This window comes from Diadema setosum, chromosome 7, assembly GCF_964275005.1.
Source record: "Diadema setosum chromosome 7, eeDiaSeto1, whole genome shotgun sequence".
Lineage (NCBI taxonomy): Eukaryota > Metazoa > Echinodermata > Echinoidea > Diadematoida > Diadematidae > Diadema > Diadema setosum.
In genome coordinates, this window is record NC_092691.1 from 25827215 (window position 1) to 25853296 (window position 26082).

General features: G+C 38.9%; 1 protein-coding gene across 1 annotated transcript; it reads right to left on the reverse strand.

The window, feature by feature from the left end:
* Nucleotides 1-969: 969 nt before the first annotated feature.
* LOC140230480 (alpha- and gamma-adaptin-binding protein p34-like) lies at nucleotides 970-24244 on the reverse strand. The gene is made up of 8 exons (XM_072310633.1): nucleotides 24164-24244; nucleotides 21923-22110; nucleotides 20641-20740; nucleotides 18436-18540; nucleotides 17715-17789; nucleotides 11554-11973; nucleotides 8811-8915; nucleotides 970-3910 (listed from the first exon to the last, which is right to left on the reverse strand). Exons 1-8 carry the CDS (start codon nucleotides 24228-24230, stop codon nucleotides 3783-3785), a joined length of 1188 nt encoding a protein of 395 aa, XP_072166734.1. The 5' UTR covers nucleotides 24231-24244; the 3' UTR covers nucleotides 970-3782.
* Between the last annotated feature and the right edge of the window lie 1838 nt (nucleotides 24245-26082).

A 26082-nucleotide genomic window follows, 5' to 3' on the forward strand; every position in this document is an offset into this window, starting at 1 on the left:
CCATGTCAACAAAAGATAACGCTTTCATATTGGGCGCGCACACACACACACACACACACACACACTGTTTTTTCCTGGCCCGTGCCCAATGTGAAAGCTATATCTTTTGTTGACATGGATCACCGAGCTTACACAATGTTCACCGTATGGATCGCGTGTCACATTATTATCTCATAAGTCGCAAAAATCCGGCGAAATTTGACAATGACTGCATTTTCAGAAATTGGCGTAGAATAAAAAGTACTGAACCAAATTTAATGATTTTGGTATCATAGTCTTCTGCGGAAGATGTTCTTTCTAATGATGTCAAAAGATATATACCTTTTAGACCGCAAGGTACTTAAAAATCCACCGTTCCGCTTTTTTTTGGGGACACCCGGTATATATATATATTTTTTTTTTTTTTTTTTTTGGGGGGGGGGGTGTATCTCATTTTCGTATGAAAATTCTCACAAGCACTTTGTTCAGTATTTTGAAATTGTTGAAACATTGCTCTAAAACAAAAAAGTATATCTACAGTCACTCACTTCCCACTCACAAATTCTTTCCCACTACAAATAATCAAACAGTCACACACACATATACTGTCATAGCCAACTCTTTTTTTTTTTCTGTCTCTCTCTCTTTCCAATAAAACGGAGTGGTCTGGACTAGACAAATGTGTTTATTAGGGATTGCGTTGCTATCACAAATGGAGCAAAATTAATACTTCGGGGGGAGCTTCAGTTGCTTAACATTAAATCATGTGAGTGAAATGCATTATTTCAGGATTTTTTTTCCCAAGAGATGCAAATAAAGCATCCAGTTAGGTTGCTATCATTAAAAAGAAATGTACATTATGAATTGATATTAATGGTACTTGATGTTTCAAAAGGTGCTGCTCTTGGATTCTCTGTCTGTTAGTTTATTCATGAAATTAGAAAAGTATTGAATTGGCATATTCTTTTAAATACATGAGGCTGGCACAAGTATGACTGTTTTTCTTTTTTTCATATCACATCTTTATTGAAATTCATGTACATGTAAACCATGCAAATTCTTTTTTCATATGAGCAATATTGCTTGCTTTTGTTTGAGCTTGTACAGTGCTTCTGGGGCACAAACATTTGACTCTGTGGTACAAAAATATGAATGTCCACCAAGAGGTCAGTTATTACAGTAATCAACATGAACCAATTTCCTTCTTCTTCTTCTCCTAGTGTGTGGCACAATGTGCCTGGTTGATACCGTTTGCCGACTATTGCTAGCCACCTGGGGTGAACCACGAGGGGTTGGCATCATTCGTCCATTTTCTTGTGTGGGTGGGTAGGGGGACCACTTTACTGGGTTGGCACCATGCTCTTTGCGATGAATGAATGAAATGGGATCATTTACGTGCGTGAGTTCCTGATACTCATAGTGTACTTCTTGAATTGTGGCAGTCATGTGGTTGCCCTTCATCTCTTTAACCGGATTGAGTATACATTTATGCACGTATTTGTGTCTGAAGAGTTTAATTGCAAAGTGAGTAAACTCCATTTTTGTCAATTTGAGATATGTGCGATTAAACATGCTCAAAGAACTAAGAAAATAATAGGGAAATATGGGCGATTTTCAATCATAACTTCAAAAATGTTCCTTCTAATGGCGAGGTATCATTCCAAAGATTTTAGTTTGTTCTATCTGTTGGTAGACTTACAAGTGTGTACTTCAAAATGTTTGAAAATGGCACTTAGCCTATTTTGAAATCAAACTCTTCATATTATATAGATACATACATATAACAATAGTCAAGATTTTGGTCAAGAATTCATCAAGCATAGCCCACTTCTATCCTCTTTGTGTCAGCATCTATCATTTATTGCAACTCAGGGATGATTTGATGTGAAGGCTTCATTTAATTCTTTTTGATTTCATTTTCAACTGGGAGAAAAATCAGAACTCAGAGAGGATTTGTGCACAAATCGATGGGAGGCAACAAAAACGGAACCTCCATCTAACTGGCAACATAGGACTGCGACTAATATTGTGATTGTGAAAATGTGTGAAATTTCTGAATTCCTGATCTTTTTTTTTTTAGTCTATCAGCATTTCATGACACAAAAAAAATCTCCAAATATCAGACTAAATTTGAGCATAGAGTTGCATTGCACACTGTAGGAATTCTTTCTGACCTGCCACTCCAACTTTACCTTTCTGTGCTAGGGACTTTTAATAGACAGTGTGTACAATGCTATGGGGTTTTCTTTGCCAATTAGCACTCAAAGCACATGGAGGGTTAAAACCACAGATTGCTAGATTTCATGTGCAAAAAGGTGGGCTGAGAGTTCAATATTGGAGAGGCATTTTGACCCTCATTATCGGAACACAAGTACCTCAAAACACTCCAATGGCAGTTTACATGGCAAAGTTTAAAAAAATTCTGTAAATTTTGGTCAGTATACTTCATTGCAGACATTTTATACCAGTAAATATAGAGCTTTAATATCAGATATGTTAACAGATATATGCTTCTCAATGTCTCTCTCTCTCTCTCTCTCTCAATTCAATCCACTTTACTTGACCGTTCTCATCTAAGTGTGCTCAATTTTCTACTCATGGTAAGTGCAGTTCTATTCAATATTCCGAATTGATCTTCTATCCCTGAGTTTTTTCAGAAACAGGGTCTAAACTGATCTATTACGTTTTTCTTTTCCATCACAAATTATTTTTTTTTTGACCTGGAGTTGCCAATATCTTTGCGACAATACAAATTTTCCGTTGTGTCATCCATCGATGGGTTGGTCATACACTCAGGTGTACATGGACGATTCTCTTCCATAATGAACAAAATCACTTGAGTCTATTTCAGCATATTATAGAAAGTTTTACTGTGTTATAAAACTACCCAGTTGCCTTGACCATCTGCATTGAGTTTCACTGACAGTTGTGAAGACATTTTGGACTTGCAGCAAAGCTGTTACAATTTCAAAAAATCAGAACTTCAACCTTATACAGGTCCATCTGAAAATCAAGATGTGCGACGCTTAAATGAAACTTGCTTACAAGAGCCATGTATGGCTGGCTTGCAGCAATTTCATCCTTGAAATCCCTTCTTGAAAATAACATTTTGAATTTGACCCCTATAACATGACCTTTGACCCATCCTTAGCTTTAAAAGCCAGTGTCAAATCAGTCCATCTGGCATGGCCAACTCACACATTTCACACTTCTTTGAGCTCTGTGTGTTAGTCCCACAGTTGTGCACTTTACGACAGCAACAGGAAGTTTTATTCAGCTGAAAGGGCAATCAACTGGCTGGTTAGCGCCATGACCTAGCCATGATGTTGGCATGAAAATGTGTATGTGTGACCTTGTACAGATAAATCCAAGTCACATATCCCACACGAATGTTGCACCTAGAGTTTCTCATAAATGATTTCCACACAGGGTTGATATGAATGGCCACCATTGATGTTACACATAGTGCCCATCATAGCGATATGAAGAATCTCGTCTACAGCTAAGGGTACCTTTCATTCAGCGATCACAAGTGTGTCAAATTTTGGTAGCAGATGCATAATTCGTACCGCACTGATCAGTCTGCTGGTAAGAAAATATCTGATTATTTAAAAAAAAACAAAAAAACACACAGATCTTTTGCAATAAGCACCTGCGCATTCAATACTGACTGCCTGATTCCTGCGATAATTGATTTCCTGTCAAGCGCCCTCTGTGTCAGATCCTGACAGCATCTGGCCAGTGAGCCCAGAGTACACTCACTGAGAGTCCTTTAGTGACCTTGGGAGGTCAAGCACAAAGGGTCAGTCACTGTCATCATCGTCCAGGCCATCGATTTCCTCTTGGTCCCCGCCCACGGCCCGCCAGAAGGCAATGGCCACTTTTTCCGCGTACCGCCGCCTCTCTTCTCCCTCCAGCGAGTTTGCCTTTTCTGCAACATTTAAAAAAAAACACATCACAAAATAATTCATAGCTTTCTCATTTCATTGTTTCCTGACATGATATCATTCTGATTTCTTTATTATTTTCTTTTTGTAACATCAAAGACATTCTAAATCCCTATGGATTTGATTAGAATTTAGGTTCACTTCACTAAAAATGGTACATAAAAGATGTAAATAAATAGAAAGAAGTTGCCTCCAAAAGAAAGAATAAAAAAAAAAATCTGTTTTCATTAAAAAAAGTACAGAGAGAGAATGCGAGAAAGGGGGAGAGAGATAGACAGAGAGAGAGAGAGAGAGAGAGAGAGAGAGAGATCATTCCAAAGAGGACAATGTCATAAATTGATAAGAAGCAAGAATGTTGTCGCTGTTGAGTTTTAAGATTTTAGGGAGGAAAAAAAATCATTCTGAAATTTCTTACACCAACATGGAATTTTTGAATGACACAAACAGCATCAGTATCAAATGCATCAGTTTTATCATTTCCCTCAGCAACAGCAGAATTTATTGGTGTTAGTTTATCGTTGTATTGTTAAATGCTACGCATTTATAACACTGCCACAAACATTGCACATAAGAAATAAAGAAGCATGAGATTTCATGATTTGTTCTTAGACAAGTGCTTGACATAAGATCGACATTCACATTTTCTTTCAGCTGCTGAGTATATACAGATACATGTATGAAAGCGAAAATTGCAGCAAGTCTAGCCATGCAACACCTAAATATCAACTCAATGTAACAGTGTACTGGTATCACGACCCCTTATTTATCCACCATAGACTTTGCACAACTTGTCTGGATATCTCATCCGCACTGAATCGATTTCCCTCAAAACTTTGCCTGTGGTGTAACTTCACTACTAAACGGCAGTAGCCCCACAGTGAAGGGCAACATGGAGCAATTTATGAATTGCGAGGATTTACACACGTCCCAATCCACAGACGATTGTCATGATGAGATCCGTGCCAGTCGATAAACAGAGCACACCAAGTCAACGACTGCTCTGACTGACGCATGAAACACAGTAAAGTGAGAACAGAAGAATGTGACAGGAAGCACACAAATCACATTTCAGTTACGCTCCTATTCTTCTTGGTTGGCAGACGCATCTCGCTTGCCATTTTACTACTTTGGAACAATTTTGTGCACTTTCCTCATAATCTTGATTGATTATTCCTATCTGTAAAGCTCACTGGTAATTCAATTTCCAAGAATCAGTTATGATAATGATTTTAATAACAAAGATGATGTCAATGATGAATTAATGAGAACAATATTTCATGATGAAAGAATTGAAAAAGTGATAATAATAAAAGCAATAATCAAAAAGACAAAAATAATCATTGTCATATTGATGAATATCATTATCAAATTGTGTGACCTACTCAAAGGCTCACCTACCACATCACACCTACCCACAGGCATTTATAGAATACCTGAAATGAACTTTGATTTCTTGCTTTACCTACCGACAGTGACATTCCTTCATCAAATTTATAGACTCATAAACGACGATGTCGTCCTGACACAGACTGGTCAGCTGGGAAAGGACCCCACTTCCAGCTCAAACAAGTCTAAAACAAATATGCCCAAACAGAGCTAATGCCAACATCATATTTAAGATCATGGTGACATGCAGTACCATGTACCATGCCAACAAAAACAAAGAAAGAATCAATATGTGGTGAAATATAAGATTTCTCATAGTCGTATCTCCAAACAAAAAAGATTAACTTATGGCATTGCATTTTTTTTTATGCATGATGGATGCAATACAAACAAAAATTTGATATTCTAAAGGAAGCTTACAAAATGCAGAGTGTGAAGGGTGTTAATGTCCTTGTAGAGATCTTCTCTGATGGTTTACGTGGCCGACAATGTCACATCACTGAAGTAGTAGTTAACAATGTAACATAATATCTTAAAATGAAACAAAAAAAATGACATTGCTAATGATGATGGTGATGATGATGATGATGATGATGATACTACTACTAATTATAATAATGATAATAATAATAAGAAGGAGAATAATAATAATATTAATAATAATAATTGTAATAATAATAAATAATTAAGTGGGCCCCTTCATTTTTGCACTATTCTACCAAATGGTCCTGCCTAATAAAAGAATATAAAAATTTTGTCACTTTTCATCTCGCCTTGTTTCATCTTTACTCTCTCTCTATTTTCCTTTATTTTTCATTCCCTCAATGTGCATAGAGACATTGATCTCTAGTGATATGCACTATTATATAAATTATATGGTTTGTTATCATTAATCACCACCCTAGCACTGCCTGGTACCCATCTAACAAGCATACATCAGGGCCAAACAGGATATCATGGGCAAAACTTTGTGCTCAAGGAGGTACGCACAGGGCAAGTTTTGAACTCGGGACTCCAAGTCCAAAGCCTCATTCGCTACACCACGGTGCTACCATAGTAAAGTAGATCCTTTCATCTACAGGCAGAGCTCAAATTTGCGTCAACTACCTGGTAATCATTTCAGAAAGACGGGGGAAAAAAAAAAACAGATCATACCAGGGTACTTCCACTTTATTTTGCAAAAAAAATGCACAGGCCCTTGAACTGAAATTTGCCCCTAGTGCTATGTTGTACTTTATTCTAAATATCACCTCAAGACAAACTTATGGTGAGAATCGTGAGGGCACATAAAAATGGATTATACCATTCAATGCTATGATGCTCTCACGAGAAGGAATTTATTGGTCCTTCGACCTGTGCACATATATATTTCTGTACACAGTGACAAGCTGTATCATGCAGCAAGCTGCATTAGAGAGATAATTGGTCGTGGTGATCACACCCCTTGGACCTCATAAAAGCTGACAAGAGCAAAGACTGGTTTCAGCACAGAATGCCAGAATGACACAACAGCTAAGTTTGGAACAACTCAGAAGAATTTTTGTAACTCTACTGGGTGTCCAGCATACATTTGTGATTAAATTCCAAAAATCTTCCCCAGTCATCCATCAAATCCGTGGATTACCATCATGACAACACTTGCGTACAGTACCTGGTATGCGACAGCACAAACATGAATGATGGGCTCCCAATGTACATATCATTACACAGGATTCAAACAATAAATGCAGTAAGCAAAGTATACGCAGGCTGACTGATGAACTGATATGGCACTATATACGGCCTGCTGCAATTTCAAACTGGGCTATCTTCTGGTTGTGACAATTTCTCTTTCAGGATTCAGAGGTGATGCAATACATACAAAATTTCCCATGCCTCCCTTTTTTCCCCCTCTCTCTCTAGAGTGCATAATTACTTCACTGTGGGCTCACAAAAAAGGAAGAAAACAAGAAAATAAAGACAACTGAGCACAAACAAGTTGTCTCACAAAAATAAGCTGCAAAGCAAGCAAGATTGAAATAAATGCTTGGAGATTTTCAATTTCTCTCTTTGCTGCTTGCTTCTTTTTTTCAGCACTATTTATTTCATAGTTTAATTTCATAGCTGAAGGGATATGTACTGGGGTTATTACCACTATATGGAACAGGATGAATTTGTCGTATAGTAGAAGTCCAGTACGTTAGGAACCCAGAGCACAAAAAGCCCTTAAGATTGGTAAGATTTGATAATCAAAATGTCCCAGAATGAAGTCTCTGCTGAGAGCGGGCAATACTCATTCAGTTTGGTGGTTGGTATTAAAGCAGTTACGAACAAATTGGTTCATAACAGTTCCTAAAGTTTCCAAAATTTTTCCTTTTTCAGCAAGTTCCATTTGGTGGTTATTTTCATCACTTGATCCACAAGTCCAAGAGAGTAATTTAGTGCAAAAATTCACATCCTGAATTGCAATAGCAATTAGCATCTGTGCATTTTGCTGCATATATCTTTTACTGCTGAAAGTCAAATGGAACTGGTTAATTGCATTGAATCTGCACATAGCTAGACAGAAAATTCACAAAAATTTGCCAATTTCTGAGAAAAATCAGGATATTTAATCTCCTCAAATGTGTTGCCAACTAAAATTTTAAGTGTAAAGTTAGGAAGAAAGTGGCTTTTGAAGATTCTGCAATGTTCAGAAACTCATAATGCACGAGAGACTAATGACTAATGCTAATGACTATATCGTCGCTAATGACTACATTGTTGCTGGGGTGACAAGACCTTGTATCTGAAATTTTGGTGAAAATGACTTTTTTGAATCAATGGTCAAATAATGGGTTAAGTCTTTCTCCGAAAATGAAGCCATCACAGCATGTCAAAGGAAGGGCTTTCCCATTCGCTATAGTGCTTTGGCCGCCATGTTTTTTGGCTCTCTTGAACATTTGACGTTTTGTAGATACGAGGTCTTGTCGCCCCAGCGACGATAAACTCCACTTTCAGAACCACTAACAACAAAAAGTAAAAACCATGACAAGAGGATACAGCAGCAAACATGAGAACTGTTGTTTTCTGGGACTAATGGCCCATATTCACGAAGGTGGTTTAAATTTATTCCATGGTTCAGGCAAATTTCTTCTGTGTAAATGTGCGCAACTGATCGCCTACATCAATAGACATCCAATGACAATCGCGCATTCATCGCGCAATCATGCAATCTCACATATATGTAAGTATGCCTTTTTCATGCTTGTTCTAGTCCACAGACTAAAATTTAGACCACGGTTTTGACTTAAACTGCCTTCATGATTATGAATATGGGTCAGTGGGTTTAGTAAGAGGTAGTTTTGTGTCAGTGTAGAAATCAAAGTGACAACTTCTCTGACAACAGACTTTTTGCTTCCAGCTGCAGCTGGATATGTGCACAAACACAGAACACACACAAACGCACATAATATACATGTTCATAACTGACTGACATAACTGACTGACATAGAATTAATGCAAGAGCACAGGACTTACCCTTCATGTAAGCCATCTTGGAAAAGAGCTGCTCAAATGATTCACTTTGAGGGTCTTCATTGCCCAAGGCTTCAAACAGTTTCATGTCCTCACTCAGCATGGCATCTGAGAAAAGACAAAACAAACAAAACAAAACAGAACAAAGCAAAAGGGGATGAGATGATGGCATTGATGATATTAATGCTGTTCAGTGCCAATTCCATATATGCTGCTTTCTTGAGGCTGAAATGATCACTACTAAATGATGTCTAACTTGGCAACATGAGTCTGCCGTGCATGCAGATTTCAAAGAATCACAGGATTAAAACTGCACAACATTCACACTGAAGTAAATGCAGACTTTCATCATTGCCTGAAGCATTGGGTCAAACTAATTAGAGCTGCTATTCATAGGGACAGGAAAGGCATAAGAGTGCTCTATTAATACAATAGTTGAACACCTCACAACTACATTTATGTGCAGTATGTTTATAGATTTATCTCTGCCAATTGCACTGCAGTTTGCATGTGAAATTTTACAATTTCACATTCTCTCATGAGAATATATCTATTTGCAGCTGTACCGAATTATGTTAAACTAGAGAAGCACTCTGAGAGCGCGGACCTCCGCCAAGCATGCAGCTCATTTCCATCACTGATCTTACATAGAGATATCAGTGATTTCCACCCATATGTACATGTACTTATAGCATGCTGAATGTCGCCCGATTTCCCAATAAAGAAGCCTTTGTTACGTCATAAACCCTCAGCTGCACGGCGCGCCTCGCCCTAGCAGAAACTAGAGCATGCACTTTAGTGCGCGCATGCAAACCTCAAATGCGCGCAGCCTGAACCCCCAAGTTCATTGACCCTACCTGCCAAAATATCAAAAATCCTTCATAAATTCCCCCAAAATTCTCTGATCACTACCAAAAGTTAATTGTTTGTTACTTGTGTCATTCTCAACCTTTCCTGCAAGTTTCATCCCAATCCGTTAACTACTTTTTGAGTTATTTTGCACACGGACAAACTAACTAATGAACAAACACACAAACCAACGGTAACGAAAACATAACCTCCTCGCTTGGCGGAGGTAACTATTACAAAGTCCTTGCAACTGAGAACATCAATCCTATTATCAAAATAGAAATAGAGATAGAGATCTAGAGAAATATCATGTTACATCAATCTTCCTGTTTGAAAAAAATTAGGATTTCTGTTCCAAGTGGTATTGCAGTCAAACTACAAAAAACAAGTGACCTGCAGGTCTAGCGCTCACCCGAGCAGCGAACCTTGACTTTATGGCACTCCACCCAAGGCAAACTATTTTAAGAATCTTGATATTCTGAGGAATACCCTCCTAACTTTGGTATTTGGGCCCCACCCCAGGGCCCCTATGGGACACCAGCACCATCTGAAAAATTATGATTCTTTCTCCCCCATTGATGATTTGTGACATGTTCCCAGCCAGCAGTTTTCAAGGGGAATATGAAAATGCGAAGAAGCTTATGCACGACGGACAACACAAAATAGATAACACAGAGAGCATGCAAGACAACTGGCCCTGAACAATCACAATGGCTCACTTGAGCCATTTGGCTCTTGTCGCCTATGATCATGTTAAAAGGAAGCCCTGGCTTTCTAAGTTCATCTACCTATCTGTCTACCTCTAGATCCATCTTCCACAGGGTCTACTGATCTATCTATCTACTCCTTCTCTTCCCTATCTTTAAAGTCCATCTGTCTGTATTCATGTATGAACATGTGTGTGTATAATACACACATACCTAATGAGGGTAAGTCCCTTGAGAAGTTGGCATTAAATTTTTTTTTATTTTTTATTTTTTTGCAAAAATGAATCAACGATTTCTCAATGAACAATCAATGTGTGGATATATCAACATAATACTACGTAAAAACTTTGGATGTCACCTTGTGTCTTCGCAATGTTTTAAAATATATCATATTGCATTTAATCCATGCTTTACCGCTGATAATACTTAATATACATTTTTCATATATGCTGCCTGTTCGCTGGTATGTACGTCTGCATGTTTGCATGTATGTACTGGTACATGTATGTATGTTTGCATGTATATTTCTTGCATAACCTATAGTGTGTGTGGGTCACTCTTGCAAAGAGTTGACAAATTCTCTCTGTAGAAAATATGTCTCATCGACATCTGAAGAGGAAGAGTTACCAGGTAACAATGCTGTGACATGACTGACAGGGTATTTTGGAGCTCTTAATGTTGCAATAATAGTAAGATATCATGATTTTCAGACATGTTATGTTTTTGTTTGACTTGCTTGACTTTTCTTCTCTGGCATCAAAAAAAAGAAGCAATAAATTCAGGGCATAAAATGTTTGATTGTTTGTTTATAAATACTTACAGGTTCCCACCTGATACTCTCCAAATGAAACCATGTGACTACAAGTATCAGGCTACTAGTATTATGTCAATATGAGCAGGACGTGGAACACATTGTAATAGAGTATACTTTTAATCACCTACGTATCATTAATGTCTGGATGAATACAGGTACAGCTGCACTATTTACCTTGCACTGAGACATCTAACATAGCATCAAATCAAAGATGAGCCAAGTGTGTAGTCATGTAGCTGTACCTATGAATTCCAGCAACACACAACAACAAATTGGTAAGCCATGGCTTGCACAAAATGCTACAGGAAGCAAACATCATAATTACTATTGACTGTGCAAACAAAGAAAAGGCAAGAAACACACAAGATTAACAAACCTATTTTATCAGGTTTCGAAGATACGCTACTCTTCTTTGAATCTTCTCCCGCGGCCACTGAACTTTGCTTGACACCACTTGCTTCACCCGACGGAGCCAAAACGTCCTTGTTTCCTTGGCGACCACTATCAGTCCTGCTGCTGCCGCTATGCACTTCACAAGTCCTCGCACTTTCGGTATTCTGTGTAATCACCTCTTGGCCTCCACCACTCCTTTCTTTCAAGGGTTCTGCTCTTGCATTCTCTGAACATTGCTCAGTGGATTCAGTCCTCTCTGACCCCAAATTTTCGTTCTCGCTTCCCAGAGGCATGTATCCGTTCGGAGGCTGCGTGTCCGATGCGACGTCATCCTCCCTGCCGCTCTGATCGTCGCTCGCCGCAAACTTTTCCTGGAGACGCAGAATGTGTGACCCATCGTCATCTGGAGGGATAATAAGATGCATGAATTGTTCAAAAGCAACATTATGCAATCAGAAGAGTGACAAGGTGAACTGAAAATGAAACAAAGTAGATAAGATATCAGATAAATTTTCAGAAACCAATTCACAAATACCTTGGAGAGTATGTAATGTAAAGCTCATACAATATGACATTCTTTCACTATTAATACCCCAAATCCCATCTGGCAATCAGGTTAACAGTCCAAATAAATTCTTTCCCTCCCCTACCCTCCCTCATTACATCACATTACAATAATGTTGTATATTCCATGTCGTCTTGCACACGCACACAAACACATACACACCCACTCGCAGATCGCTGCTTGCAAATAGGTTGTAGAAAAAAAAATTATCTCGTATCACTGATAAAAATACCTATAGGGCAAATGGTGTATACCATGATTGTTTCCTATGTGCCTTACAATCATACATTGTAGTTGTAAAGATGTCACAAAAAGATACAGCATAGCAAAACATAGTGCACTAGCATACTTATATAAATCAATCATGATGCAGCAATTAAGTGAAACTTCAAATACTTCTTAAACAATTGTGCTGAAGTTAGCTGTCAAAGGTTGCCTGGAATATTGCTATAACAAATACACACAGCATGGTGAAACCTGTGAATTAAGATAAATATCATGTATGTACACTGTATCAGGTACTAGAGCATCTTGTAAAACCAGAAAAATTTGTGGCACAAAACTTTTGCAAATTGGACCTGATGGCCTTTTTAGCAGCATAAAACTTTGCCACTGGCATTCAATGAAATGTGTGTAATACAAGCACTTTTGCACACATTTTATTTTTGTGAATCTTGGCTCCTTGTGAAATTCTGTGAAGAAAGTTTCATGCATGCAAAATTTCTGATTTTACGGTATTCTGTTACAGCACCACAGGAAATAAATGCAATCATTTGCCAGGGAATACAAGGTCTCCAGACACATAATAGAAAAGTTGTTTGATCTGCACCATGGTGGGGTTGTTGATTCAGTCCATTGGGTTCAACTGTAATCGGACGCTGCCCCTACAAATCTGTCCATGATTGCATAGATAAAGACAATGCACATATCATTAAGAAATGGAATGTCATTTGATTTGAAGTGGGCGGCTCAAACATCAAAGTTAACCTTCTCAGCTGACTCCAACTGACAGCAGTCCTCACCAGCTCCAGAAATATGTATGGGCCCTCGGGTCAATCGTAGGCCATGGATCAACTGTCAAATGTTTTGCCCCATTGCCGGGTAAAAGAACTCATAGACACTATGATCAAACAAACCTGAGCCATCATAGCGGAAATTAGTAAATACTGTAATGGGCTGTGTGAAGTGGCACAACACAAATAACACTGCTTTAGTGAACTCATAAAGTTCAAATAAATAATCAGTCTTGTCTCAAATCTGGCAGGCATCCCAATAATTTAGTACTACTACCACCACTGATAACAATAATACTGAGCATTTGTTTGTGCCTTTTGCCAAAGTGTCAAAGTAATAATAAAGATAACACTATTCCACATGATGGTGGGAACAGCTTGTTAAAAACAAGAAACAAAGAACGGGGGAAAGAAAAAGAAGATAAAATATTACCCAGTCTTAATGTGATAAAAACATTTGAAGGACGGACTGCAAAGATTCAATTCTTCATCACTGATTTCATGTACCAGGATCACTCTACTAATGACTCTAAGAACATTAATATACAATACTTGTCAAACATCAATTATGCTTTTGTTTGTGTGCTGTTGTTCTTTGATTTTTTTGTTTAATCTTGAAAGGACTACATCTTGAAAGCCTTGATAAGCCTTGCAAATTCTCAACAGTCCTACAGACTGGTACATTTTGATGCAGTTAAATGTAGTAAAATGTTTTTGCAAGCACTGAGTGTGTGTTGGCGGGGGTTGAGGCAAGTTTTCATTGGCAATTGTCTAGACATAGCTCTGAACATCATTTCAGAACCCATACAGTAAATATTGTAACAAAAGATTGAATACAGGGATATAATGACATGTTTGACAAATAAATTATGTATCTGCCATTAAGTCATTCCAACACACAATAATCCTTCAGCTTATAATCACCACCTCCCAGGTTCAGCCTAACTACCAACTTGTCTCACATAATGACCTTTAAATCTTGCCTCCCAGTAACTTTGCACAAGCTTTTCAACTGGTAGATTCATAGACAGTGATGAGAAATCTTCATTGCTGCACTGGTCAATAGCCTTTGAATGAACTTGCTAACTGCACACTTCAATACACTCAACGAGACACATTATACTTATCACACAGATATGCATTTTACAAACAAACTTCTTCTTTTTTTTTGGGGGGGGGGGGTGGGAGGGGGTTAATGGATACCTGCAAAGCCTATCTGAATTCTAATTAGGTACTTCAAAGGTTCATCTTGATGGGCCGACTGAGCCTATTTTGTTTTGCTGTCTGCTCAAAAAAGCGCACTATAAATAATAGTGATAATAATAATAATAAAATCATAGGATACTGGATTAAAACTGCAATTTCAAACATCACAACAGACAGCTTATTTGTCCAAAGGGAAATAAATTGTTCAAAAAATGATGAGAGATAACACTTCTTCAAACAGCCACCAAGCACTTGATGCTATTTCTATCTGACACTACAATGTTGTAAGAGCAATGTATTCCTGTGCAATGAAGAGCACATGAGATGGTATCAAAGAGACACCTTGAAAATAGTAGTCAGTCAACAAGGACCACACTCTCAAAGGATGGGATGAAGTGAAACAAACAGAACAGTATGAAGGCACCTTGTTGGTGACTGAGTTTAATATTACACTACATTGTCTGTAAGATAATTTCTTGCACAACTACAACAAATGATGAATAAAAAACAGAATTCTCATATCTTGATTCTAATCAATGTGAAAGGCATCACACAGAGTGCATAAAACCTACCCCAGGAACCTGAAGACTGAAAATCAACTGATGATAACTACACAGAGAGGGGGGAAAATGTGAAGGAAACAGATGCGATTTCAATACAACTAACATACTTGCAGTAATAACCTGGTAATCGTACTCCCTATCATACTGTTGAATACAATACAAGGCAAGTGACAAAACGTGTCTCGCCCATTTGTGTAGAAGAAATTAATGTTTTTCTAAACCCCGGAAGTTCATTGACCCCGCCTATGACCTTTGATCTTGTGGTGGCCTAGCCCGACCAGACCCCGTGCGCTAAGCTAGCACGGGGTCTGACGGTGTGTGATACACATATCTACGGAACCCCATACACATATCTACTAAACCCCTCGAACACGGCCACACAACAACAAAACTATTGAAAATTTCTACATTCTTTTCACAAATTTTACGAATCATTAACGTGAATTGAGATGCTTGGACTATGAGCATGGTATTTCAGTCCATAGTGAGCCCTCACGCAACATACACTGAGCAAAAAGTCCAATCTTAACCCGGAATGCTGTGATCATCGCGGGGCCATTCAAAATAAACCTTTCCCAGCTTTGAACGATGCAAATTGCGCTGCTAGAGTTTGTACGCCCGCGAAGTCGACAGCGCCCTCTTTGCCCAGTGCTGCGTCGACATTTCGAATCATTTCTGCAATTTCTACGATTTCTGCGGCGTACAGGATTAAAAAAGGTGCAATTTTTGGTAAGTTATAAAATGAGTATATCAACATCAATAGCTGAAAACGGTAGCTAAATAGATAAAGTTTTCACCTTATGTAGTCTTAGTAACAAATATGGTGCAGTAAATTCAAAATCGCACCGGCGCCCCGGAATACAGAGATTACAGAGTGTCCACACCGTACAGCCATGTCGCGACTTACACTTGTGTACAGCGACAGGGCTGTGTATAGTTAGTGGTGGCCTTATACTCCCCAAGGGACATTTACCATTCAAGTTTGGTCACAAACAGACATAGGGATCAAAAGTTATGAGCCATAATCGAAACGCGCCATAAAAACTTAACATTGGGAACTAAACATTCGTTGACCTCTGTCTGTGACCTTTGACCTTGTGGTGACCTTAAACTCCCCAAGGGACATCTACCATTCAAGTTTGGTCACAAACGGACATAGGGATCAAAAGTTATGAGCCATAATCAAAACGTGCCATAAAAAATTAACATTGGGCCCTAAAAGTTTGTTGACCTCTGTCTGTGACCTTTGAAATTGTGGTGACTTTCAACTCCCAAAAGGACATCTACCATCCAAGTTTGGTCACAAATGGACAAATACATCAAAAGTTATGAGCCATAATTGAAACGTGCCGTAAAAACTTAACATTGGGCCCTAAAGTTCATTGACCCCTGCCTGTGACCTTTGACCTTGAGGTGACCTTTATGTTTAGTAAAATATGTAACTTTGTATAACCACTCTTCACTCCAAGTTTGATTGAAATTAAAGTCCTCAGTAGAGAGTTTTTTGTAGCACTGCGGACGGACGACGGACGGACAGATCCCTTAGTCTCCCCGCACCTCCGGTGGGCTCGACAAAAATGAAGACAATAATGGGCTGCCTTTCTGAGATTAAATATATCCCATTGCTTTGGTATCCATGGTAAAACTGAATGACTGTTTCTCCTTCTCATAAAGAATATTGTATTCTAAAGTGACTTATCAGACACTGATCCTCTCCACTTTAGTTCTAAATTTTATGTGATCACTACCAAGGAAAATTCTGACACTCATCTCCTTTGCCAACCTGTACTAAAGCATGCACAAAAACATGCACAGATACCCACATACATACACCCATCCAGTTATATGATGCAGATTTTTTTGCACCAAAACAAGTTGCCACAACACACAGTTCAGTTACTACATGTACGCATGTTCACTGAAGGACAAACACGCACAAACATGATGAAGTCAGTCCAAGCTACTGTAAGTACAAGTAACATAATTATATCTTAAAAATGGGACAAGTCTCTCAATCCTTGAGACATTAACAAACACTACAGAGGCTCTAGTTCACTGAACTCTGGCACAAGCATGTGACTGGAGTAAAGATGTTATATACACACATACATGTACACACACACACATACATGTATATACACACACACACACACATACATGTATATACACACACACACACTCTCTGCAAGCCATAAAGCACACAACGGACAGCGCCCTCATACGGGAAGACCCAGCTACGTGTATATACAATGAGCAATAATCCAGTACTACATTAGATTTCAGCGCAAACATTATACATCTGGGTGGAACATTTAATATTTTGTGTATGGTTGACAGAGCAAAATGTCTCATAGTAACATTATTTCTCCTTTCCTTCATGTCATTGCTTTTTTATCCTTGCTTTCATTACCTAAATTCTCATCTCAAATTTTGTCTTGTCTGCTTCTGGACACATACAATTACCAAAAATCCTTGAAGATTCTTTGATGTCACTACTTAAGTGACAATGAAATTATGATAATGCATGATCACAAAATTAACATGAGTTGCTCGCATAGATGGGAAGAATCTAAGGACAGAACCTTAGGAAACTAGCCATGGATGTTGTGTTTTCTTTTTCTGTATTCCCCCCTTTTTTCCCCACAATTTTTATTACACACCCTAAAATGTGCCCCCCTGTCCGCAGTCCCTGTGCAGTGAGAGACCCTCCCCAATCAACAACAAAAGGAGTGGTAGAAAAGAAAGAAAAAATTCAAATCAGTGCAATCTGATTTTGAATCCTATTGATAAGCCCTACCTTTCATTTCCAAATTTGACCATGTGTGTGCATGGAGGGCAGAGATTATTCGCTTCACACCGTATGGGTCTGCTCCTGTGAGTGAAACAAGAATTAGCACCAGGAATTAATAGCAGCATGCTGTGACATGGCAAATAACAGGATGTGTTTCCTTCATGCTGAAAGAGAAAGCCAACAAGATGAGCCCACCAGATTAATCTTCTGTAGGTACCCCCCCCCCCCACATTACTTTAATTCGAAATATGGATACGACAAAATCTGTAGACTTCTCTGTGTATCATGTAACTTTAATTACGATGTAAAGTTGAATATCGATACATGGAATTTTCATTACTATCGTAAGTTTGATTTGCAGATATATTACAGATGCAATTTGTGAATTTGTAACTTTTATGACATAAATGAAAATAAATGAATAAAATGAAATCATACTTTTTCTTTTTTTTTAAATGCAAAACTTTCAGTGACTTTTTTCATGCCACTTGATGGTAAACTAGTCAATTGGCCAGTCCCCCATAAAAATGACTAGAGCACACCCAGTAGTTCCTGTTTTGATTTCGCAATTCCTCAAGAGAAGTGAACCCAACTATACTTGGGGCTTCACAGTTGCACTGCTGAATCTTCTCATTCCTCATAAGGGCGAGTACCGGTGTTAATGACACCCGTTCAAAGGCTACTCGTGGCAAATTTAATGACTCAATGTTTCAGTCGATATTTTTACCGAATCCGTCTTCCTCCTCTTCATCCTCATCCTCTGGTTTCTCGAGTTCCACCAGCTCGAATGTGTTATCGAGGCACCAGCCCAGTACATCCTGCTTGCCAACTCCTGATAGATTGTGTGTGGGGGTGGGTAGAAACCAAACCAAGAAAGATATTACACTTCACTGCCAAAAATGGCATCACGGTACCAGGAGGAAAAAGATGGGAAATGAACTAAATTTGGAGTCCAAAAATGGATATATTTAACATGAACATCAACGGAAGCAATTAAATGCTTCTACATGAGCAAATATGAAACTGACAGCTGAAGAACTTGGCAGTGTGAAGATAAAATATCTTGCTCAAGGTCTATACTAAAACATGCTATAAACATGCGGACAATAGCCTTGAACTGGGGACATCAGCACTAAAAATAAATGTTCTTATCCACCGGGCAACAACAGCTCTTTTACTACCATGTACATTGTATGTACATAAACATTTTTTTATTATTTTCTTCTTTTTTTTTTGGGGGGGGGGGAATCACAAAATGGGATGAGCACGACAGTTTTGTGATGGTTGAATTTTACAATCAAGAACCACATTGATTGACAAAGACGAATTGTATTACCAGCATCACTTTTCAAGAGAAAAATTGGTAATTTCCAACCTTATAAAAGATATGAAATCTGAAAATGCATTTCTCATATAGGGTGTGGAGGCAATATTATCGCAAGTTGTTGATTTCATCAATATTGGTCGACTCACAAAATTAGCTAAATCAAAAATACTGCTTACATGCACAATGTACCCTAGTTGTTTTTTCCCCACTTTTTCTCTCTGGTAAAATGTATAACCCTACACCTTGTCGAAGTCACTGATGCTGCTGTTGATGAGTGACAGATGCAATTGATGAGTGACAGAATTGATGGTTATTATTGATATGCAACACAACCAAAACAGATCAATTTATTTTAGAGTATACCTTCTATGTGTATACATGTCCTTCATATGGCCAAGTGCATGTTTCTACTGGACATCTCGTAATACCTCGCATCACCATGAATTTTTGTCACATGCATTGCCTCATATATTTTACTACTACTCAAACTGTTTCTACTCAGCAATAAAATACACAGTGAAGCAGGCTAATGCAAGGGCACTTGCAAAATGTGGTGACATGGTTACAGATCAGGTTGTGCACATTCTGCCTCGTGATCAATCAAATAATGCATGGAATCTCCCAATAAGAATTCAAGACTTCCGGCACATCACGAATTTCGCACCTGTTTCTATTGAAAATCGTCCCTTGCATCACCTCGCATTGACTACCTAAAAAGGTGCATGTTTCTACTCAACAATAAAAATTTGTAGTGATGTGATATGCTGTGAGGTTATGCAAGGTAATGTGGGTAACACCTCAATTTTTTTTTCTCAGAAGAGACGCATTAGGTAGTGGGTGATGCATGGTAGTGCGAGGTAATCCATTGTTCACTTTTTTTATGAGGTGGTCGATGCAAGGAAATGTCAAAGACTGTTTCTGTCTCTCATTAAAGGCCATCTGATCTGCACATAAATACTGAAGTTTTCTTGATGTGTCTTGGCCGTGACAATGCAAATTTACAAAACTCTCCAATTCATCATCTCACCACATGCATGACATTATATTACATACATATTTCAAACATTTTCTGGCACATCTCTTAGTTCCACCCAACAAAATCCTAGAGAGTATCCTTTCAGCCTGCTCAAATAAAAGTCAAAGATCAAAATGCTGTACATCTTCCCATAACTTTGCGCACAGATTTATTACACAATTTTAAGCATGGGGACACCACCTCACTATGATATTGCAACATTTCTGACAGCCACCAGTTATTTTAAGGGGATAGTAATGAAGTAGGGAATAACATCAAACCTGTGATATGTCAATGTAATTGCATGCCCCCATCATAAGGGAGCAACATACAAACTGTAACTGGAGATTTCATGGTGTCCCTTGATGATAACGGTGGGAAAAGAAATATGACCTCCCATTTTGTAGGGTGGAGTTCAGCAGGGTGCAAAAAAAAGCATAATAAAAATGTTTTTAACAGTCTGATATGGCAGACATCAACAACAGCAGTCAGTCATGGATTGTGTGATGTGTACGCTAGTGAACATAAACATATTACATTACAGTTAAAGATCTTCATATAATATGTCGAAAATTTTGGAGGACATTTACCAGGATTCTTGGTGAACTGCTTGCAGGCAAGGATCCTGACCTCAGGGTTCATTTCCTTCACTGTTGACCACTGTGACTTAACTGTCTTGAAGCTCTGCTCCTAAAAGGCAAAGGAGTTAACAAAAAAATATTAAACAGATTATGTTTAACTTCTCTTTTTTTTTCCTCCCTTGCTATTGATATTTTGTGCATCCCCTGCCATATCTCATCCCACATTTTTACATTTTTATGGTATTCTTCAAACTGTATTCTCCCATCACTCTCCTTATCTTACACTCTGTGTCTAGATCAAATGATGATGCCTCGATGTGCTTGACATCAACAAGATGATGCCTATCTAACTTGCAAAGACCACATACCTTTGATTGATAACAAAGAAAATGCAAATTTTCCATATGTTTGAATTACATTAACCCGTTGAGGACAGGCTGATCTTGCTATGGTACAACATGCATTTCCAATAGACCCCTGCCCGAGAATAATCGGGACTCATATCCTCAACGGGTTAACATACATATGTGACCTCCTACAACAAAAGGATCCGAAAGTCGGGGAAGGACAATTTTCTGAAAATGGCATGACATTATTCCCTTACTCTTCCACTTTAATTTCATATTTGTAGCACAACTCATAAAAGTACTCGGTTGCGGAGATATCGATGATTTTATTAGCGCATGTCAAGTAGTTGAGGAAATCAGAGTTTCGAGAAAAACGCCTTCAAAGTTTTCCTTCTGATGCTATCATGATCAAGGGGAGGCGAGACAGTTTTCACCGCTTGACAATAGAAGGCATGCTCTTAGCGACCTCCGCGATGTTCATTCAAGCTTATCACCAGCAGTCTACGCATGACCAATCAGTAATAAAGATGCCACGCACTGACCAATAAGATCACTCCCTCGTTGCTAGGGGCGGAGTCTAGCTGCGGCGCTAAATCCAAATCTTCAGACTCGTTTCTGTTACGTTGAAAGTCAGAAAATCATGGCCCAGAAAAATGCTGATTTCTTGCCTTTCCTTTGATCATTTAGCTTCGAAATTCGGCAGATGATAGACAAAACATTAGGCTACAAAATTATGCCAAAAACAGAAATCCGATTGTTTTGACCGATTTTGATGATGCGTCTTCACACTTGATTTTCTCGGCTTGAACGTGAGCGACCTTAGGATCCTTTTGTTGTAGCGGGTGACATATATGTTAATGTGCATGAGAAAAATCAAATGTGATTGCTGGAAGGAGAGTAAACAAAGAATTCTAGATGTTGATTCCCTCTCTGTTGGGACTCACTGAATCATCCATGATTAAGACGATGCCCTCCATTGAGTCTCCAAGGCTTAGTGATCCCATGATGCAGGGCTCGGCAACACAGACCAGGATGTCTGCCTTGTAGTACTTGTTGTTCACCTGCCATGGGTACCCACAGACATCTTCAGCAATGGGACTATGGGGAGACTTGTCATCATGCTTTGTGATTTCTGCATCAACAAGGAAAAACACTTTGTTCGAGCCATGTACAAGCCTACATTGTAACATTCATTGTGGCACGTTGTTGTTTCATAAAATCCAAGTTTACACTTTTAATATGGCCAACATTCTTGGACATGGGTAAGCAAATAGTTCAATGGTATTTACACATGTTACCCTGATAAAATTTAAAAATTTAGAATGGTTGATGAGAACGGAGCTACAAATCGGAAGTGATTGGACTAAATCAGGAAAATGTGAATAGACTTAGGCAAGCAAATCAGGAAAATTCAGATTCATACCCTTTTAAAAAGATGAAGAACCTCCCTTTTTGAGCTAAGGGGAAGAGCTGAAGATTTCCTTTGCACTATTCTTTTCAGGTCACTTCTACTTAAGAAGTACAATCTTTCTCTTTACCTCTTGTGGCAATTCATATTATGACTATAAACAATATATCTGTCATAAAGCCCAAAAGAGCAGGATTTTCAAAATAAACAGGTTAACCTGACATGAAAAAACAACAACATTTATACATTGTATGTATCGAGAATACAAAATATTTCATTTCAATTAAGTATACAATCAATTGATTAATTGAATTCTTCGTAAGATGGGGGGAAATACATCTTAAGCGCTAGAAACACAGTTAGAGCATGCGAGATTCAAACTCAAGCGGGAGAGCGAAGATTTTGAGAAAATGTCCTGAAAGCGGGAGAGTTGGAGTCTCTCCATCATGTTTTCTTGCAGTGCAGTAGCTTTAGTTCCATTACTAAGGTGCCAGCAATCCAAATATAGGTGTTAAAACTCAAACAGGAGGTCAAAATACATTCCATCATAAACAGATACTCGAGAACTGAATCGCATCGCCATTCGTTCTTTCCAAGAACAGTAAGGAGCTGGAATTCCCTGTCGTCAGAAATTGTTGCAGCGCCATATGTGGGAACATTCCGTAACTGACTAACGATAATCACAGTGGCTAGTTAGTCTTGTTTTTCCATATTTGTTATGTGCTTGTAAATATCTGTAAATAAACTGTATTAAAGGAGACTTAACCAGAAGAAGAAGAAGATTACTTCTGAATGTCATATATTGTACAACAGGTAAAATGTAAAATTTAGATCAATTCACCACAAAAGTGCACACTAATGATTCATGATAAGTTTCTCCATATATGCATTTCCTACAGTCTATAAAGAAAAGAAGGATGGTGCCATCTTGAATGAAATTTACTTTAGAGCTAACATTAGTGAACACAGAATCTTATGATCCTGATCGATGATCATGATGGTGCATATGTGGTCATTGACGGTGGTGGGGAACATTAAAATTTGGCCAAATTCAATTCAATCTTTATTTCCGATTCAATATATAAATACATAACAATACATGTGAATATACATGAGCACATTGTACAAAAAGTGAGTTTAAAAACAAGGGAAACATCAACAAAACAAGGCGAGATTATTATAAAGACAAAAGAATAAAAAAAAAAAACACATGGGGAAAACAGATATCGCAGGTACATAAGATCAGAAACTCATTAACATTGTGTTTGGTGGATCGGAAAATGGTATGCGCGTAGAAAGCCACAATAGTAATAGGCTTGTTAGTTATGTTGCACATAGATTCTATTAGAGCAGGTTCATTAACTGATTCCTACCATTTTATGTTCGGGGCAAGAACCGAAATGAGCTGCATGGTTCTCTACCATACCAAGTAAAGTACAATAAGTTCGCTTTACCGAGAATCACGTGATATAATAATATGCTAATACGCCATGTAAAAAGATACTTAGTACCCTTGCTGGGTCAGATACCCTTAGGGCAATTACTGGTACGCAACGAAGCAGAGGAATTCACCGCACCAGGCAGGGCAGGGCCGGGGTAATCATGAAAGGAACCAACATGAATGCGAACGGGTGGGACTGCAATCTGCATACCACAATTGTCTCGCGCAAGAAATGCCGGAATTGTGTAAATACACACAACTGACTCATTCGGATCATCAAAAAGCAAAACCTGAGTAAAAAAAAAAATAGGTGTCCCGTCGACTGGCGTTACTCACGTTTCATGATACTGTGCCCATCGACACTTGAAGAGCAAGACACAAGAAGTGCTGCGGGCGTCGCCATTGCGCTCTTCAGTCTCTTCTTTTCCCTAAAAATAAAGTTGAAGACTAGCCTGAATTACAGTCCCATTTCCTTATTACCGGTAATTGGGGCCTTACACGACCAACATACCACATGTAGCGGATCCAGGAATTTCGTAAGGGGGCGCCTTTACAAAATTAAAGGGGGCGCATGCACCCCTTCCCCACTTAAAAAAAAAAAAACAATAAAAATGAATAAATAAAGGGGGGGGGGGGTGCAAAGTGGGGGAGCACCCGGTGCGCCCCCCCCCCCCCCACCCCGGATCCGCCACTGACAGGTCTACATTATCTTTCTGTTCAGTCAGGTACTGTAGTATGTGAGGAACAGAGTACGGTGTTGATCAACTTGGTATTCACAGCTATCATGACGTAGCTGCTACGCCAGGACATTACTAGTATTGCATACGGTACTTGCCAACTCTACCGCATTTGGCGGTGGACTACCGCTTTTGAAAGATTTCATTAGCATTCAAGCTCATGCTGCTCGTATAGGCATCTTGGATTCTACCACTTTCTCAAATGAAAATGTTACCAAGTATGGTATTGTGGGAAAATCCAGTGATAATGTGGGTGGGTGCTAACTGGACACGCGTTGAGGAAGTTATGGTCTTGTTACCACATATGGAAGCCCAATATGCAAGTCCTTTAAAAAAATGTTTTGTAGGGAAATCAAAAGAACTGTCCAAGACCCTGTTTACAGTGCGGGGCTGGGCCGAGCCGCGGCCGAGCCGCGGCCGAGCCCAGCCTCAATTGCGAGGCCGGGCCCCACAATTTTGTCCATTTACACTGCCGGGCTCAGCCGCGCTTGATTTTAATTCAAACCTTTCAATATGTTGTCGTAGATGGCGCTCTGCTGGTAAACAAATGCAATTTGGTATTGTCTAGCTGGTTTTCAGACCCTTTGCCAAATGAATTCCGAAGTCGCCGTTCGGGCAAAGACCTTTGCCGAAGGAAAAAAATCCTTTGCAGGACAAAACCACCTTAAACTATACTACTTTTCGACGTACGTTGAGGGGGTTAATATCCTGAACAGCGAAATAATTCAGGCAGAGGGTTTGGAAGCCAGACTAAAATTGGCCCCGCATTTGGCCCAGTTTACGTTTACGCTGAGAAAAGGCCAGGCTCGGCCGAGACCACATCCAGAGCGAGGCCAAATGGGAGGCCAATTTTGGCCTCGCATTTGGCCTTTTGCGCGTTTACACTGAAGCGGGGCTGGGCCGAGCCGCGGCCGAGCCTCGCACTGTAAACGGGGTCATAATCACTTGCCATACTGTCTTTTCATCATATCCTTTGTCATGAATGGAAGGCAATGAAACTAGGAAGTATTACTGGTATTTCCCTTTATGACTATGATGTGAGAGTGACAAGGACACTGGATGATTATTCTTGGAACATATTCCCATGACAGAGGAAGTAATTTCCTTCATAAAAAAAAACACTGGAAAGGAATATATCCTGTTGCTTAAATTGCATGATTTAAAAAAAAAAGAAGAAAAGATATTAGAAATTGATGATCACCAACCAAATGATTTCACATTCCAATGACCAAGCAATACACAGCTGACATTGACGACAATCAAGTGACAATGGAATGGTCATCACTTCCCCCGAGTTCAATTTTGAGACTTTCCCCATGTCAAAAGGCTGTATAATACGTCCCTGATGTTTCATGCTTCTTCCTCTTTTAAGGGTGTATTCATCTTCTAAAGGGTCTGTAATTTTGCCCAACAGTTGTGATCAAGTCCGATTGGACTCGTAATTGAACATTTTATTGCATGCACCCCCTAACTCTGCAATGTTTCACACCCAGTGGCGGATCCATTTTTTATTTTTTT

Coding starts and splice junctions, on each gene's coding strand:
- LOC140230480 (XM_072310633.1), bottom strand. CDS start 24,230: ATGGCGACGCCCGCAGCACTTCTTGTGTCTTGCTCTTCAAGTGTCGAT. Junction 17,790..18,435: donor AGAGGAGGAAGACGGATTCG/GTAAAAATATCG, acceptor TTTCACTCACAG/GAGCAGACCCATACGGTGTG. Junction 8,916..11,553: donor TTCGAAACCTGATAAAATAG/GTTTGTTAATCT, acceptor GTCTTTTCTCAG/ATGCCATGCTGAGTGAGGAC.